Genomic DNA, 17,197 nt, shown 5'->3' with positions numbered 1-17,197 from the left:
GTCAACCACAAAAACATGTTTTATATTTTAAGTAAATAAAATAAAAATAAAAATGATTAATACTACGATTTTGTTTATAGGATGGGGTGTTTATATTTTAATGGGTTTTACCATATATTTATGTTGCATCAGCTATCGGATATTAACAACATTAAAACATTGTACACACAACAAAAATATTTGGTTATACATTTTACCATTTTCAATGATTTTTCTTTAAGAATTCTAGTAAATTTAGAATATATTCTGTATGGTAACCAGGGGTTAACTAACAGAGCCCCGATCGTTTTTGTGCTAAGGGCAGCGTTATCTAACATCCGCTGTTAGCGAGCGTGTAATAATAATAAAGAAAGTCAACAAAAGACACACACAGAAAAAACTTATGACTAATACACTAATTGAATGAAAGCTTTCAGCCAGAAGGAAAACAAATGCAGCATGTGGCTGCCCCAAGCGAATCGGCGTTACAAATTAAGTGGGTCAGCAAACCGTTGGCAGCCACCACCCAAAACATAAATTGCAAATCTCAAGACAGACCTTTTCTTGGCCACACTTGTATGGTAATGTGGGTCAAAAAGCCCGAAATTATGTATTATCATTAAATTTCATTACAACCGACTTTTCGAGCGCTTAAATAATGTCGAAAAAATTCGGACTGCGCAAAGCGGAATGCAAAAACAAAGCGAACCCGTTACACCGCAATTCACGCAATGCCACCACTCAGTGGGTTGTTTTTTTATTTTTCCCCCCTTTTTGTACAGTTATGGGAACGGAACGAATCCGCCGAGCCACCGAATGCAATGGCCCCATCCCATCCCATCCAAGCGAGCCAAAGAAAGCCAGCTTGATGGTCTGTTCTTGAACGCATGTCCATATTCGGAGTTCTTGGAGAATGCGTAGAGTCGCCACACCGCAAAAAATATAAGATCGGTTTTTGTTTTAATAAATTCTGGTCCTGAGAGTTTGGGTTGAATAATATCCATATATGTCCACATACCCCCTTAAGACACTTGCTGAGAAACCCAGCCTAATTGTATCGTATTACAAATAATGTTTTTCAAAATTTAAAAAAAAATGTAAGACTCGTAATAAATGTATTTACATTCGATATAATCCATGTTTTGTGAATCCAATTTTCTTGACTTTTGTAAATAATCAGTCATTTTTCAAAAACCCCTTTTTTTAATACAAATGAAGTTTTGGTAATAGATGCAAATAGTTTTTGATGAATCCTTTATGATTGTTCTCCTCAATATAAATTTTAAAATCAATAAAAATATAAATTTAAAAACTATTTTAGTAGTTCAATATTCACTAAATTACTTTTTCTGTGAAAATTAAGTTGATAATTGTATTTCCCTCTGTGCAACTTCCCTCCCCGTTGAGTCATGTCATTTCTGCACGCAAGAGTTCAGTGATCCCGCCCGCTTACCAAAAAAGTCCTCCCATCTCTCCGAGGTGTCCGAATCGGATTCTATGTCCATCTTGGTCTTCTCCGGCTGGGCTGCCTGATTTACGAGTGCGTCTTGTTTAGTTTTGGCCTGGCCTTTCCTGGGCTGGGCGCTTCTGGTTTCCTCTAAATTTAGACAACGCTTGCAGAGCAACTGACACTGAAGGAGGTTGCTATTATCGCGACTGCCTTGGCTGCTGCATTAGATATGGACGGGGGAGATACAGTATCTAAAACGGGCGAATTGTGGCCAAATGACTTCACCCTGCGCGGAGCGGAAAGGCAAAGCTCAATCAATGGCCAGCTGATAAGATAAGCGCGCGATTTAACTTTAAACACTGGCACCGAACTGTGCGATTTTCTTTTCCGTTTATTTGTCGTGTATTTTTTCGCAGCTACGAGTACTGGTATCTGGCTTTATTCACCACTAGTCGCCGATATCTTATCGCGGTCTGCGAAGCTCCAGGTTAGAGCAAATATCCAGCAGGTACGGAGGCATTCTGGCCAACAGTAACAGCTGTTGGCCAATAACGATTGCGAATGAGAATGAGATCGCGAATGTATCTCAAAAGTTGCGCTCAGTTCTCGGAACTTTCGGATGATGACTAAACCGGCTCGAACTTTTATCTCAGTAATTGTGGGTTTTATTACTTTTATTTCGGGCTTAGAATAAAAATTGTGGGCCACAGAAACGTTGGATCGTTGATTGAATTAAAGTAATGGCTCTTCACTTGTTGTTTGCGAAACGAAAACAAAACGAAAACTCACTAATTGCAGATACAAGTATCTCGCGCCTCGCTGATTTTCCAGTTTCTCCCGTGCAAATCACCTTCGCACCGTTCCGTTACTTCTAATTGCGGCAAATAAAAAACACTCTCGTCTCACAGATACGGCTGCACATGCAGATACACTTGTGTATTTTCAGATATTAATTTTTCCAGATATATCTCTTATTTCTCTATCGACGGGTTGGGGGCCGTACACAGTCACACACACGCTCATTCGCTGCGGCAGCTCGATCGCTCCACTCCAGCGCGCGTCTCAGATCGAACTGACTTGACTAAAGACACTCAATGCCGAAAGACCCCAACTCACTTTGGATCCAAGTTCTCTTCGGCAGTACCTCTCCTCTCTTAACTCGGCTGTTCACATTATTACAACCGACGCAAAGATCCCAAGACGTTGAGCTGCAACAAGTTCGAGTTGCAGGCAAGATCTTGAATACAACTGCAACTCCTAGCAGTCGTGCATGCAACTCCGACAGCACCACCAAGTGGAGATGATGATCCACTCGTAGTACAATTCGACTGGGTAAGAAATAAAATATTATTTTAATATGTAAGGATTTAAAAATAAAAAAATGTACATATCGATTTAAGAAAAATGTCAAATACAGTTTCCTTATGAATAAAAAGACCTCATTTCGAAATGAAATCATTATCCAAATTTAGGAGGTTTTAAAATAAAAACCTAATTTGCAGAAAAATAGTTATAAGTCAAACAAACTATGAAGACTTTTGAATTTTATAGTTTGAAGGTGTGTTCGATCTCATAGTTTCTGAAATATTAGCAAGTTACTACTAAGATTACTAGATTCTAAACCAAAGATCATAAAAAAACATCGATTTAATAAAACTAAAGTTAAAGTTATGGCGAACGTAGAAATCCGAAATCCGAGATTTTGAAACCAACTCACTTAAGCACATTGTCGCGCCCAGCAGGAGGTGCAGTGTGTTCATATGGACGAGGTAAAACAACACGACCAACCCGACGAGAAGAGCTAAGCTCACCAGACCGATCAAGAAGGATAAGAGCAGGGCCCAGCACATGTCCTGCGGGTTGGGATCGTTGCAAATAGATAAAAGGCTCAAATATCGAACACGAACTCACCCACATCGTGCCGAAAAGCAGGAATAATTTGGCCACGGCATAGACGAAGCCAAAAACCATTGCCAAGATCACGAGCAGTAATTCGGGGTTGCCCATGATAAGCTCGAACAGACCCACAGAAAAGATCACCACGGCGAAAACTATCCCCGAAAGCCCGATGAAGATGCAGCCGAGGTAAAGCGACGTGAAGCCAAAAAACAAACGCAGACACATTTCGATTTCGCCCGTCGTTTGACTAGGAATTATAAGCACATTATTCACTAGAATTTTGAACTGGGGTTTGGTTTTCGAAACGACCACTGTGCTACATGTTGACATCAAAAACAAGTAACAATTAATTATGCTAGTAGTTTCCTAGTGTTAAATTTTTCTCCATTATTTACTTTGAGTGAAAAATCCACGTATTTTCAAATTTGCCGCTCAAATCAAAATCAGCTGTTTGCGAGCTGGGAACTATGCACTTATCGATAGAACATATAGACCTCGATAGACTATGGTTTCCAATTAGCATCCAACTGACCGGACCGAAGAATCATATAAATAATGGATATAGCCGATCCACCGCCGAATAAGCGTGCCCGGAAGTCGCCCATACTGGAACAGGACATCACTGGAATCCAAGCCATCCTGTCCGAAGAATTCGACGAGGACATAGCACTTATCAAAGCGCACAGTTGCCAGTTGGAGACAAAGCAACAGCTGCAGGCGGTCATCCAGGAGCTCTCCCAGAAACTGCCCCACTTCCAGCACCTGAAGCGCGTCCAGGATCGCAGTGTCCTTATCTGTCCCAGCTCGGAAATCGACGTTTCTAATACCCTAGAGCAACACCTCGAACAGTTCGCCTTCTCGGAGCACGTGCTCCGTGCTTTGTGCCATGGAGTTCGTGTAGTGGAAGTGCCGGAACGGATGCCCCGGTTGCGAGTGCAGTACGAGAAGACCACCCAGCACTGGCCCTGCAAGTTCCACCCAAATCACTACTCGGAATCCCTGCGAAATGGCACTAACTTCAGCTCAGAACAACGCATCTTCCACAAGCGGATAGCCCAGCTTTTGGTGAGGCTCTCCCGGGATGTGAATGCCGGTCGGCCAGTGGGCATCTGCGTGGATCCACGACAACCGAGCATAGTATCCATCGCAGGAGCCAGAGAATCCCCTAGCCCCCACGAACATTGCGGCATGTTGCTAGTGGATTTTGTGGCCAGAAGTCAAGAAGGAGGCGCCACAAAAACAGAGCTCACATTCACCGAGGATTCGGAGGAGAAGGAAACCACACTGCGGGGCATACCCAGAGCCTACTACGATTACCTGAGGAAAGATGAGGATTACAAAGACCTGACATTCGGAGCGGAGAAATCCAGAGAAAGTAAAGAAGTAGAGCAAGTTCAAGGAGCAGACAACCTGGCCAAATTCGGACCCTATCTATGCACCGGTTACGATGTCTATCTGCTGCAGGAACCCTGCCTCATGTGCTCCATGGCCCTGGTTCACAGTAGAGCGAAAAGGGTGTTCTTTCTTCGAAACTCGGAGAATGGAGCTCTGGCCACGAGATTCCAGCTGCACTCGGTGCGGGAACTCAACCATCACTACGAGGTGTTTCAGTTCACCACCAACGAGGACAAAGACTTGACGTAACGTTTAACAAACCTTGGTTTAATAAAGGATTTATAAGATATCTTCGATTTTGGGAGTTGTTCTGGCCGTCGATTGGCGGGTGGGCGAGGAAATAAGACCCAGCAGGTGGCAATCGGCCTCCAGGATGGTGATGTCCTTGGAAGAGCCCAAAAACTTGGTGGACAGCTCCAGGTCCTTGATGCGCAGCCGAACGCGGGCTCCTCGAACATAGTCACTAAGGATAGAAATTGATATATTATATGTAGAGGATAAGAAGATTCCGTGGACTCACCTAGCATTGCGAGGTGGACGACTGCAGACGCAGTGGAACTTCCAGCCAAAGTCGATGTAGAGATCATCGCCCACCACATGGAAGATCTTTCCACTTACCACCTTTCCCTCGGCGCTGCCCAACTGATCCAGAAATGAAAAGGTTATTACATAAACAAGGGGAATACATGGATTTAACTTACATCTACCAACTTTGAATTCCGCAGCAGAGAGGCGAAGGTCTGGTTGTCCTCCTCCGGCTGAAGGGGTGCGGCCGGAGCCGTGTACTTGTCGAAGGCACGGGCAAATCCTCCCTTGCTGCCGCCAATCTCCGCCGGATTCTCTGCGGGAGTAGCTCCATCCGCTGCTTTTTCCGTTTCCCCGCTAATCAATCGGATGGCTACCGGCATCTTGTGGCGGGAGCTTAAGGAAGCCACCTGGATCCCGGATCTGCTGAGTTTTTGCAGCAGCGACATAGTTTTAATTTAATATTTTTATCCACAAGAAAATCCAATCCAATTGGAAAACCAAAGAAGAAGAGCTGTTTCGATAAGCCGCATATCGATTAACCACAGCTGGGCCGGCACATCACTAATTACAAAAAACACGCTGCCGGCATTTATTTTGATATTACGAAATCGGCAGTAGCGATCGCAATTAACAATTAAAAACTAGCAATATGATCCAGCAACAGCGCCAGAGAATTGAGGCCGCAGTGACCGAGATGATCGACGACATGGACAAGACGCACCTGCGCAAAATGCAGGTAAGTGGAGTCTTCTTGGTAAAACATCCTGAAATTAACATGCTTTTTGTCCAATCGCAGAACGAGATGCATTTGTGCGCGGCCAAGTGCTGCCAGGATGGAACCTCCAGCGTAGACAGTGTTCAGAGATGTGTGGACCGCTGCTCCACGCCCATGACGAGGGCTCAGAACTACGTCCAGCACGAGCTGGGGGAGTTCCAGGGCAGACTTCAGCGTTGCGTCATGGTCAGTACCAATTTCATCAACCTGTTGAATGCTTTCTGGAGTTTTAAAACAGCTAAAAGGATTCTCCATATAATTTAGTGCTGATGGCCGCTATATATTTAGCAAGAGCAGTTTGTCGAAACCCGATTTTTATATCCAAAAAGCATTTAATTCTAAATTAGTCAAGTCCTTTTATAAAAGTCTGATGAATTTTTTTAGTAAGTAAGGAATATTTTTAAGCCTAAAATTCTGTACAATTTATACTACTAATGTGGTTTAGAGCTTAGAACAAAAGTAGATGATTATACAATTTAAAAGAAGAGGAGGCTTGCTTTGGAACTATTACAATTTGTAAGCATATGTATACCAACTGCATATAACTCGTTTATTTCTCATTCGCAGCAATGCAACGACGATGTGAAGGTGAAAATGCCGCCCAATCCCAACGAGGATCAGATAGCCAAGTACACCGACCAGTTCGAGCGTTGTGCGATCCAGTGCGTGGACAAGCACGTGGGTCTGATCCCCGGGATGATGAAGACCATGAAGGCAGTGCTCTCGAAAGGTCCCGAGAGCATTCCCCAAGTCTAAGTCAGTCTGCATTTATTACCCAATTAGTTATTGTACTTGTTAATCTTAAAACCGTGCAATATTTACCTCCTCTGGAGTTGTTCAACATTTTGCTAACGGAATTAAGAATTTTAAACAAAAATTACCTTATTAGCTGTATAAAGTCTTATGTACCGATCAAATGTAGTGTGAACAATCTCTGGACTGGAATCATGTCAAATTTTGCCATCATTAAATAAAAAACACACATACTTTGTACACCGAAAACTGTCATAGCAAAATTTAGTTGTTCATTTCAAAATTGTTTAAATTCCGAATAGAACAATGGTGGAGCAACAGAAAAAGCGTTTGGAAGACGCCATCAGCGACATGATAGAGGACATGTACCGCACCCACTTGCGCAGGATGCAGGTGAGTGTTGTCTCTAATGTGTCAGGTGAACTCCAGCTAAGGATGATAATTTCCTGACGATCCCAAGTCGACGATGCACCGCTGTGCCGCCCGTTGCTGCGATGATGAGCGCGGGACACTGACGAGCGTGCAGAACTGCATCGAGAAGTGCGCCGGGCCACTGATGGATGCCCAGGATTACCTGCAGCACGAGCTGGGCCAGTTTCAGAACCGCCTCCAGAACTGCGTCAGGGTAGGATAGGTCTTTTAATTAAGCCATTAAGTCCATACGTACAGTATTATAGTTTTGATCAGAAACCACTAGAAAGGGTTCTTAACAACGAAGTAAATTTTATCTTAATCTACGGCAAAGTAGACTTGCTAGTTTTTAGACTGATAGTTTAGCATGACCTTTTGGTTATTTTTAAAATTTTGCATGCAGAATCAGTCATGTGTTGCTAAAGAATACCCATTTTCCATTGCTGTCTATTTAATATGTTGCAAAACCTACATTTTATTATTTAATAAAAATATATAATTTTGTGGTAAGATATTTAGTAAAAATTATATTTTTTTTCTATGTAAGAAAAGAAGATGTACAATTGTTGGATTGATTTAAGCATGTTTTTTTATTATTTTTTGTGATTAGTTTGTTCAATTTCTTTATCCGAAGCTCTATAGGTATATGTATGTATATCATGAAATAAATTATTAAAACTAATTTAAAATGTTTAGGATCGTATTAAGCTTTTGTTACATGTCCCGAAATCTTTTACATTTTTTTTACACTCTTTTTTCTTACGTTTTTTTTTTGTTTTTCAAAAGGTAACAATATATAAAAACTCATATTACGATTAAATTATTTACTACAGATCAGGGACTGCGACCACCTTAAATATCTTCTAAATTCTAAATATCTAGAATAAATTACAAGACTATGGTTAAATTGCAATATTACTACCATCTTCGGATTCCATTACTACCCATCCTTTCCCCTCTAATTCGGTTGTTATTCCACAGGATTGCAACAGCGATGCCCGCTCCCGCCTGCCTAGCAATCCCAGTGACCGGGACATGTCCCGATCCCAGCACATGTTTGAGAGCTGCTCGGGCAACTGTGTGGACAAGCATATAAACCTGATTCCGGGACTGCTCAAGTCGATCAAGCAGACCCTGGAAAGGGGTCCCCCCAAGAGACCTGGAAGGGATCGCGGACTGGACCTTTAAGAGAGCTACGTTCGCAGGATAGATTTGCATAAAAAACACGCCAGTCGAGAAGTTGACAATGATATATCTATTTATTGAATATTTTTGGTACAGCTAACACTAAAGATACACTAAAGGAAACTGTGATCCGGGGATGGCTTATCGGAGGAGGGCTTATCAGCGTCCACGTGTGCCTTACTTTTCTTGTTTGAACTTTAAGCTCCCGGATCTTCTTGGGCCCTAGCTCATTAAATATCTAGTAATAAAGATTCTTAGTAATATGCAACAATACGAGTAACTGTATTTGGGGATCTGGCTGGATCTACTGCTCGTTCTGCTTCGTCCTTACGCCGTACTTGCTCCAGAAAGTGACCTTGGCGGTGGTCTTCTTCAGGTTGTCCTGGAACACGGAGCACGTGTCGAAGGGCGGACAGTAGAGGTGCAGGGAGACGGAGGTGTCCGAGTGGCTGGGATTCTCCACGCGATGCAGGCCCAAGTTGTCTGTAGAAAATTCAAAAACATATCCAATAAGTACACGAAATCCCCCTTTTTGTAATTTCCAATTTCCTCACCGTTTATGTAGGCCACATCGTTGACGGCAATTGGTGTCTCACCGATCTCCACCAGCTCTCGGCTATCGATCTCGCCATCGGGATGATGGGATCGGCTGGTGTCCTTGCCGGATCTGTTGGGGTACTCATAGCGCTTCTCGCGCAGATCACCCTTCAGCATCTTCATGAAGCAGTGGGAATCGGCATGGTCATGCACCGAGGAGCCGTGTCCTTCGCCCCAGCACAGGATCAGCAGATTAAACTTTCCATTTCCAGCATCCACCAAATTCCGGGTGTAGCTATAACGATCGAACTTGGCGTACTTGCGCCACTCCCGGGGATTCGACTTGTAGGTGAGCATCAGGTGATTGACCATCTCGATGTTGACGTAGTTGGACTCGAACTCCCGGTGAAGGGCAGCCACCAAGTCAGTCAGGGTATCCACCGCGGGTCCATACTTAAGGGGCTTCTCCAGCGCCTGATAATAGCTGGTGGCCTGGCGCAGGTACTTCTCCTGGTCAACCTGCTCTATCTCGGAGTCGATCTTGGACAGGGCCATTTTGGGCTTGCTCTGATTGACCTATGATTTAAAATAAAACAGTGGTGCATCAGTTAAAGCTGAAGGGCGTGGAAAACTACCTATATAGTCTATAGAGTTCAATTCTCAATTGATTTAAATGAATTACGTTATAAAGTCGATGATCGCTGGAGATAGCTATATGTGCCGATTGGATGCGGTTTAAAAAAATTGATTTGTTTCCAGTAATCGCACACGCTCCACCTCGGATTGCAAAATTCAACTGAACAGACACCCTGATTTCTGGGGATTTTGCTCTCCTGCTCCGGCTATATAATCTACTCAGATCGGACGTAAGTCGGAGGCGCAAGTCCGAAGCAATAACAAAAAAACAAGAAGTCGCCGCCGATTATCGCCCAGCCCCTTATCAATAGTAGATTTTGCCAATACCCTGTGTTATATACATAAATACATGTGTCTATATAGATAGATCGAATGTTGCCAGGAGGGCTCAACAGATGCTCCTGAAATTCTGGACAAGAGGTTAATGGCGCTCTAATGGGATCTCTTGACGAATAAAAAACAAATTTATATTATATACTGGTGTCTAAATGTTTGGCGATAAAGCCATGGACACCAAAAGCTGGTTGAATCTGGTTGCTGACGCATTTTAAAAAATCCGACCGAGGCTATTTTTCATGGAGATCTATAGGTCCATCAATCTAAACTGGGAGTTTTTTTTAATAAGCCTGAATGTTCTGGGATATTCCCTGAGGTGCAAATATATTTAAATTCTTGGCAAAGTTCACCAATCAACGATAATCCACAAAAGATGGAGATACTTTAAGTTGCAATATTATATTTAAACACATTGCCTACTTTCAGGTTTGTTACAGACTAATTTTAATTGCCTGCCATTTCTCATATGTGAATATCACTTAAGTGATGTGACAATGCATTTGAGGTTTCTTTGTGATTCAGGAAGTTCAAAGTGACTAACAGTGACCTTACTTTCTCCATAAAAAACAACTAAATAAACAAAGGTTCTTTCATTGTTTTACTTGACTTGAAACTGTTGACTTGAATAAACCTCCAAAAATGCCTTATGTAACTTTAAGTGAAATTATTGTTAAAGAAAACACTTTCCATCTTGGCTGCAATGTCAGCAAGTGAACTTGGTCTAAAAGTAATAACTTTTTTTACGACATGCCCTGTTATTAAATATTTTTCCCCTAATGCCACATGAAGGTATTTCATTTTGGTGTTTGAAAAATGTTTTGCAATGGCTAAAAAGCATAAAACTGCCAGCTTGGCAGCCAACTTTCGCAACAGGTTAAGGCCAATAGCAAAGTCAAAGCAAAAACTAAAAGCTGCGAACTGCCATTTGCGTCAATATTAAGCGAACAAACAATTTGGAAAATTGGTGGAAAGCCGGAGGCGATTTTCGAAGCAGTTCAATAAACTGAAGATTGCAACGAAATTTTTAAACTATTTAAGAAAGGAAAGTGATTTGAAGGGACTTTAAGGATAAAGGACTTACCATTTTGTCTGATTTGATAAAGTTTTAACTTTGCTTTGGAAACTTAATAAGTTTGTTTAAAATTTAAAATTCACTTTTTGAGTAAAACTTTTGATTTCAGGACTTCGACTTGCACTTTTTACGAATTTTCACTGGGTAGTTGCCACTTGGATGCGCGCCGCCGGGTTTGTGTGCCTGTTTTGGGTATCTTTCACCAATTTATGGAGATCTTGGCCAGCAAAGCCCCGTTTTCGACTCAAAACGCAATTCGAGTGACAAAAACGACGCCAGCAGAGGCATCGCAGCTCGAATGGCATTTTGAGCGCTTTTCGCCGCCGCGAGCCAAAACTCAAACGCAAAGCGGTTTCACTCGACCTAACTTGGCTTGTTGTTGTTTGATCAGTTGGCCAGGCCCGAAATTTATGCTACCATGTCGATCCGAGGTTGAGCGGCCAGATATTTCAATACATTTCTCCCCCGGCCCAACTATTAATTATGGAGACGTGCCGTTTTTTTTTCCCTCGACCGATCTTCTTGCTTATTTGCGTTTTTGGCTAAAAGAAATGGCCGACAGCCTTTTGTTATAGCCACTCGGTGGAATTCTCTAGCCGAATTTTGGCCTGGGGTCAAATGATGAAAGGTTTTCAACAATTGCTTAAATTGAATTGTATGTCAAGTACTTGTTGCCAATATTTATTTAGCTCGAAACACTTGGCGCGACACAATTTTGATTATATTGAGTGGAAAAACATTCACATTTTTCGTTATTAAAATAAAAATCTGCATAGTCTTATTATCTTATTATTGTTTTTCAAAAATACTTTTTTAGGTAACAATACTTTTTTAGTAACAAATTTTTTCGCATATTTTTTGAATACATTTTTGGGTCATAATAATCATAAGTGTATCTCAAAGAATGTCTGCTATTTTTACGACATCGAGCACCTCCTAATTAACATAAGCCATCAGTTCGTGGCTTTCTAACCAGGTTTATTCAACTTTGAACTGTTCTTTTTGCATACCTATGTAAATCATTTACATATTCCCAAAACAATTTGGAACAAACATTCACCGTTGTTTTCGTATTTTCGCCTTAAAAAATGCAGCTAATAACAAAATCATTGACCGTAGGGGAATCAAAAACAATATTTTCTTATTTGTCAACCATTAATGTGGGATTTCTCAAATCAGAACAATATTTGCGCGTTTGAATGAATATTCTTATCAGCAGGAACACTTATTATACAAACAACAGGGGCCAAAGGCGGCGACTTGTAATTTAACGGAAATAAATACGTATGCTCCAATATTCAATTTCATACTTATGTTATTTTAATAATTGATAGACCAACTCAATCTGATGTGTATATTTTATTTAGTTCTTCAAGGAAAAATACACAGTTTTGGCTTAAAATACATTTTTCCATTATTTGATTGATTCACAATTTCCTTAATGACTAGATAAATACATGAAAATATCGATACACAAACATTTTTGGTTTAGACATTGAACTCTAAATGCTTTATAAGCCCACATAATAAATTCAGGGGAAATTCAAACTTGAAGCCTCAATAAGGTGAACCCCATTTCACTTCATACGCAAAATGCAGGCTAATCTTCATCCTCCTCCGACATATCGAATTCGTCATCATCAAAATCGATTATCTAGACAAAATAAAAAGAAAATTATAAATTGTTTTATTTAAGTTTAATATTGATGCCACAAACCTCGCTGTTTAACCGCTTGAACTCGGAGATTCCTGTCAAATCCTCCAAATATTTTGCTGTTTCGAAAGTTTTTAGGAGGAAGGCATGTCCCTCTTTTTTATATGCATTCAAAACGGCCTGTAATTAAATAGTAAAGTATTGATTTACTTAGCGTCTATATTATATTTGGGGTTTTTAAGTTCTTACCGCTGAGCACGCGATGCATTGAGCAAATTTTTGGGTAGCGGGCAGAATATTTTCAAAGTTGCACAGCATTCCCCGGATCGAGTGGGGCAGGATGCCCAGTAGACCCTCCGGCACCTTGCCTGCAGCCTCCTCCGATTTGCCACGCCCACTCTGGGCGTAGTAGGCTGGCGCCAGTTCTCTTCGAGGATGTTGGAGAAGGGCTACCAGCAACTCCACTGCATAACTGGCGGCAATGTTGGATACTCCAGGTCGAGTCACGGTGCACTGCTGATCCAACGTGCGATCTTTAAGGGACTGAAAAATAAGATCATTTTTGACCATATTTAATAACTTTCTAAACCAAATTTTTAATATATGTAGTTATAGACTTTTTTGGGTTAAATTAAATTACTTTATTTGTAGTATATATATTGTTTTTGGTACATGAAGAATGTTTCGAAAAGCATTTTAATAGAAATGCTTTTTGAAAACTATACAAAATTGCGTAATTTAGTTATGAACAACGTGAAAAATGTTTAATTTACGATTGTTTGCTATCTTAAAAATTATATCATGCATTAATAATTTTTTATAAATTTGATCGAAAAAGAAAGTACATATATGGACCAGATCAAACTTAAGATATATCAGCATTTGTTCTACGTGATCTGGTAGAGCTTCGCCACCAATGCAGTGAGAAGATTGAAAGCTTTTGGAAGCTTTTCACTGTCAACAAACACATGCTCCGAACAAATGGAATGAAATGACGCCTCTGGGCGAGAACAAAACAAACAGTTGCGCCTACACTCCTAACCCAAAGTATTGTAACTTTCGCAGTTCCATCGATTACTTAAGTAACCCGCAGCTCTACCCACCGCTGATTAGATAAGGTTCCGGCGAGCGGGAGAGCCGGAGAACTCCGGACTCTCCCACGACCCTAAAAAATACATTTTGTGTGCGTTCAGTGCCAAGGCGATAGCTAGTTCGACTGGTAATTGCTAGTGAAAACAGAAAGGAACCATGTTGACCGAATTCGCTGGCAATCTTTCGCATCCGCTGGAGTTCGGACATGTTCTGGAGGTCGTGGCCAAGACCATCGACGGAGCAGCCAGGTAAGATGCGTCGCAGATACATATTTTATTAACTTTCCGCGTCTTGTTTTTGACTAATCGCTTGTCAAACGGGACTCCTTATCAGTTCGTGACTAATGCCTTGATTATAATTGCTTCGGTTTCGGTAGGTTCCACATTAACCTCTGCACGGCCAAGAGCACAGTGGATCCGAACGCAGACATTGGGCTACGCTTCTCTTGCTATTTTCGCAATGATGTGATTGTAAGGAACACCCGGGTGAGCGGCGTCTGGGGTGAAGAAGAGACGCATGTCCAGGACCCCAACACGCTGCCCAATCCCATCGTTAGTGGCGAGTTCTTCCTGGTATATATCTTGTGCTGCGAAGATAGCTTCGCCATCTCCATAAACAGTCGGGAGTACTGCAAGTTCCGCTACCGCTTGCCATTGGGAGCTCTACGTGCTCTGGAGATCCGTGATCAGATCCAGGTGATCAAGCAGGTGGATCACCGCACTGTGTTTCCCAATCCCTGGCCCGCCATTCACGCCTCGGATTACTTTAAGGCATTTAGTAACGACCAGCCGATTTTGTTTAGTCCTGGCCATGTGATCGTCCTTACAGCTCGCTGCTTTGAGAACAAGAAGGGCCAGTTCATCCTCAAGTTTATGGACTCGGACACAAAGCGCGAGGAGCTTCACTTCAGTGTGCGCTTCGATGAAAAGACGGTAGTGCGCAACTCCATGAACAAGAACTTTGAGTAAGCTTGCTAAATAATGTGGAAATCCTATAAGGTATAACTGATTCTTTTTTGCAGATTCGGAAACGAGGAGCGCCATGGTGGCTTTCCTTTCGTCTTTAACCAGCAGTTTAAACTGGCGCTGGCCTTTACGGACCGGGAGGTTCTCACAGCGGTGGATGGTTACAACTTCTTCAGCTATGCATGGCGTACACCCAAAGCCATGATGAATCTAGTGGGTTTCAAGGTAACCAGTATTAATGGCCTGGTGGTGCAGATAACTGGTGTGGATCACCTTCAGACGGGGGACCCCACTTGCGCTGGCTTTGAGAAGTATTCGCGCCATGACTACGAGTGTGTCTAATAACCGTTTACCCAAAGTACCTAAGTCTGAAAATACATGTGCTATCTTAAATACTAAAAGCTTAAACTCACATTTCCTGGGGCCGTGACGTCGTTGCAGAAGTAGCAACCCAATTGGTCGCCATTAATGCACTTGAGTCCCTCAATCTCTTGACCAACGTCGCCTGCTTCCTCGCGAGTGGTGCCATGTCGCATCACTAGGTAGCTATCAAAACCAAGGGCTGCATTGATAACAATCTGGAATGGGCACAGATAAGTTGCATTTCTTTTGGCGGACATAATTTTAACCCAACCTTTTGATTGGCCGCACCCAGCAGCGTAGGCAGCCAACGGCTCTCGCGAGAATCGGTAAGAAGAAATATGACATCATGGTCCTGCACCTGCTGCTCAATCACATGCAAATGCTCTCTCGTCTGGGCCAGCAGCGATTCCCCAATAGTGTGTCCAGGCATGGGAATCTCCAGCACATGTCCCGCCGTTTCCGCAGAAGGATTTATCTCCCGCAGTCTCTGGGCTGCTGTGGTGGCCTTCATCCGATTGCCCGCCACGGCATCCGCATGGGTGTAGAGGTTCTGACGCACTGGATTAGAGAATCCTACCTTGCCGTTGTCCAGCAGAGTAATGTTCTTGAAGCCCCAGGACTAAAAGATTAAAAATTATTTAAATATGCTCTATGAAATACATTTAACCGAACCCACCAGCAGATTTCTTGCCACAGCACAGCCTAAGGTTCCAGCTCCAAAAAGTAAACATTTGGTTTGGGAGATAACTTCCAGGTTGAGATCGGGAACCAATCGCCATTTCATTAGTTTTAAATTGAGGTTTACGGAGTTCTCAGCCAATCTGCATGGTGTAATTAATATATCGGTAATGAGCAAGGAAAGTGAAGTCTATAGATAAACTTATCGCGAATGATATTTCTAATCATTTGGCTTTACTTACTTTGCGGGATCCATACTGTCCCTCATGCAGACCATTCTTGGGCCCATTTTGCCATTTTTATTAAGCTCCCAACCCACAAATTTCACTTCCCCGGCTTGGCTTAGATCACAGGCTTCAGTTTGTATCACCTGCCAGATTCGGCTGTCATCCACCTGCATTTGCTGATTATATCGCAGGCCCAAAAATTTAAGCGTTTTGCCAACAAAAGAGGGGCTGTAATGGGAAGTAGATATTTGCTTATAAAGCCATATTTAATTAAAGTGATAGCCCACCATTGCTGGAGTAGAAAGGCAGCATAGTTCCGCATCAACCAAGCTGGATGCTCATACTCGCTAGGATCAGCAAACCCAAAATAGTAGTGTTCTACATCGTTTTCATCCAGAGAACTTAAATTGCGGGCTTCGACAACCTCCTGTTCCTTATTGGCATACAGAATGAAGAAGTTTTGCGATTCAGCGGGCAGGGACTTCAAGGCTTCTATGTAACTATCACTGTTGGGTAAATTCCGAAGCTTTTGGACCGCGCCCCGTAGCTTCAAGGTGGGTGTTAGTGGGCAGGGAAAGGCAAACCAATAGTAGTAGCTGTGGCATTTCAAATCGGCGAAGGAGATAACAAAGAACCGGGTCAACAGACTGGGATCCCTCAAGACCCCACCACTGCACATATCAGCCAGCAGTTCCTTGCCCTCATCGGCCAGCAGGTGTAATTTGTCCAGGGCCTTGAACTCTTCGATTGTGTTCTTGTTGTAAATGGTGCCGATGGCAGAATGGCTGAATTTCGGTGGCTGTGCTGTCCTAAAATGCGGGTGTATAAGCGATAATGGTTCGATCAACTACACCTGTTACAACTTACCTGTTGTAGGCCGTGTAGTCCACTTCCAGGAGGCATGCACTGGCATTTCGGTTGGTATAGTGACCAGTAATGGAACGCTTCGAGTCGGACAGGCGATCTAGGTCAAGCTTAATCTCCGCCAGCTTGTGCCAAAAAGTGGGCGACACAAAGGACTCCCATGGTGCAAATTGCAAAATCATCTCTTTTTCTACACTCATGTTTTGCGGGGGCGTTGTTTACGTTTGGGCAGCAAATAATAAACAAAGCTCTCGATGGCGATAGGCCAACACGAAAAGTATTTATCGATAGCTACACTGGAACCTCGATAAAAAAATTTAGAACGCAAAGTTTTAAGTCAATAAAAATCGTTTTTTGGAATACAAATAAATAACTTATTTAGTAACTAATTGCATATT

At 42.4% G+C, this 17,197-nt stretch overlaps 9 protein-coding genes across 12 annotated transcripts in view; 4 read left to right on the top strand and 5 right to left on the bottom strand.

The window, feature by feature from the left end:
- Positions 1-1,600, bottom strand: part of LOC108048631 — a 50,005-nt gene extending 48,405 nt beyond the window's left edge. For both annotated transcript variants that reach the window (XM_017129405.2, XM_017129406.2), the window contains exon 1: positions 1,433-1,600. In XM_017129405.2, coding sequence (XP_016984894.1) covers positions 1,433-1,484 — 52 coding nt within the window. In that variant the 5' untranslated portion in view covers positions 1,485-1,600. The remainder of the gene's footprint in view (positions 1-1,432) is intronic.
- Positions 1,601-2,331: 731 nt separating this feature from the next.
- Positions 2,332-3,714, bottom strand: LOC108048635. 2 transcript variants are annotated; one of them, XM_017129411.2, is made up of 3 exons: positions 3,341-3,694; positions 3,147-3,282; positions 2,332-2,757 (listed from the first exon to the last, which is right to left on the bottom strand). In XM_017129411.2, the coding sequence occupies exons 1-3, from the start codon at positions 3,656-3,658 to the stop codon at positions 2,687-2,689; spliced, it is 525 nt and encodes a 174-aa protein (XP_016984900.1). In that variant the 5' UTR covers positions 3,659-3,694; the 3' UTR covers positions 2,332-2,686. The 2 variants fall into 2 exon arrangements, with proteins under 2 accessions (XP_016984900.1, XP_016984901.1); XM_017129412.2 differs by lacking the exon at positions 3,147-3,282 and having other exon boundaries at positions 3,341-3,714.
- A 72-nt stretch (positions 3,715-3,786) lies between these two features.
- Positions 3,787-5,019, top strand: LOC108048632 (probable inactive tRNA-specific adenosine deaminase-like protein 3). Its single transcript, XM_017129408.2, has one exon. It carries the CDS (start codon positions 3,884-3,886, stop codon positions 4,970-4,972), a length of 1,089 nt encoding a protein of 362 aa, XP_016984897.1. The 5' UTR covers positions 3,787-3,883; the 3' UTR covers positions 4,973-5,019.
- On the bottom strand, positions 4,970-5,771 carry LOC108048634 (28S ribosomal protein S28, mitochondrial). The gene is made up of 3 exons (XM_017129410.2): positions 5,425-5,771; positions 5,244-5,365; positions 4,970-5,186 (listed from the first exon to the last, which is right to left on the bottom strand). Exons 1-3 carry the CDS (start codon positions 5,695-5,697, stop codon positions 5,003-5,005), a joined length of 579 nt encoding a protein of 192 aa, XP_016984899.1. The 5' UTR covers positions 5,698-5,771; the 3' UTR covers positions 4,970-5,002.
- Positions 5,772-5,807: 36 nt separating this feature from the next.
- Positions 5,808-7,028, top strand: LOC108048637 (protein FAM136A). The gene is made up of 3 exons (XM_017129415.2): positions 5,808-5,987; positions 6,048-6,212; positions 6,594-7,028. Exons 1-3 carry the CDS (start codon positions 5,901-5,903, stop codon positions 6,780-6,782), a joined length of 441 nt encoding a protein of 146 aa, XP_016984904.1. The 5' UTR covers positions 5,808-5,900; the 3' UTR covers positions 6,783-7,028.
- Positions 7,029-7,056: 28 nt separating this feature from the next.
- LOC108048636 (protein FAM136A) lies at positions 7,057-8,643 on the top strand. Of its 2 annotated transcripts, XM_017129413.2 has the most exons (3): positions 7,057-7,172; positions 7,240-7,404; positions 8,172-8,643. In XM_017129413.2, the coding sequence occupies exons 1-3, from the start codon at positions 7,086-7,088 to the stop codon at positions 8,376-8,378; spliced, it is 459 nt and encodes a 152-aa protein (XP_016984902.1). In that variant the 5' UTR covers positions 7,057-7,085; the 3' UTR covers positions 8,379-8,643. The 2 variants fall into 2 exon arrangements, with proteins under 2 accessions (XP_016984902.1, XP_016984903.1); XM_017129414.2 differs by lacking the exon at positions 7,240-7,404 and having other exon boundaries at positions 7,060-7,172.
- On the bottom strand, positions 8,423-9,703 carry LOC108048633 (cysteine dioxygenase type 1). Its single transcript, XM_017129409.2, has 3 exons — positions 9,595-9,703; positions 8,930-9,488; positions 8,423-8,858 (listed from the first exon to the last, which is right to left on the bottom strand). The coding sequence occupies exons 2-3, from the start codon at positions 9,465-9,467 to the stop codon at positions 8,680-8,682; spliced, it is 717 nt and encodes a 238-aa protein (XP_016984898.1). The 5' UTR covers positions 9,468-9,488; positions 9,595-9,703; the 3' UTR covers positions 8,423-8,679.
- Positions 9,704-12,300: 2,597 nt separating this feature from the next.
- Positions 12,301-17,054, bottom strand: LOC108048650 (ubiquitin-like modifier-activating enzyme ATG7). The gene is made up of 9 exons (XM_017129453.1): positions 16,803-17,054; positions 16,223-16,744; positions 15,951-16,163; positions 15,707-15,851; positions 15,302-15,649; positions 15,081-15,245; positions 12,860-13,153; positions 12,674-12,790; positions 12,301-12,610 (listed from the first exon to the last, which is right to left on the bottom strand). Exons 1-9 carry the CDS (start codon positions 16,997-16,999, stop codon positions 12,557-12,559), a joined length of 2,055 nt encoding a protein of 684 aa, XP_016984942.1. The 5' UTR covers positions 17,000-17,054; the 3' UTR covers positions 12,301-12,556.
- LOC108048651 (32 kDa beta-galactoside-binding lectin) lies at positions 13,621-15,068 on the top strand. The gene is made up of 3 exons (XM_017129454.2): positions 13,621-13,950; positions 14,079-14,666; positions 14,724-15,068. Exons 1-3 carry the CDS (start codon positions 13,859-13,861, stop codon positions 15,007-15,009), a joined length of 966 nt encoding a protein of 321 aa, XP_016984943.1. The 5' UTR covers positions 13,621-13,858; the 3' UTR covers positions 15,010-15,068.
- Positions 17,055-17,197: the final 143 nt, after the last annotated feature.

Source organism: Drosophila rhopaloa, unplaced genomic scaffold (genome assembly GCF_018152115.1).
Source record: "Drosophila rhopaloa isolate 14029-0021.01 unplaced genomic scaffold, ASM1815211v1 contig_115, whole genome shotgun sequence".
Taxonomy (NCBI): Eukaryota; Metazoa; Arthropoda; class Insecta; order Diptera; family Drosophilidae; genus Drosophila; species Drosophila rhopaloa.
This window is presented reverse-complemented; position numbering and strand designations above follow the sequence as displayed.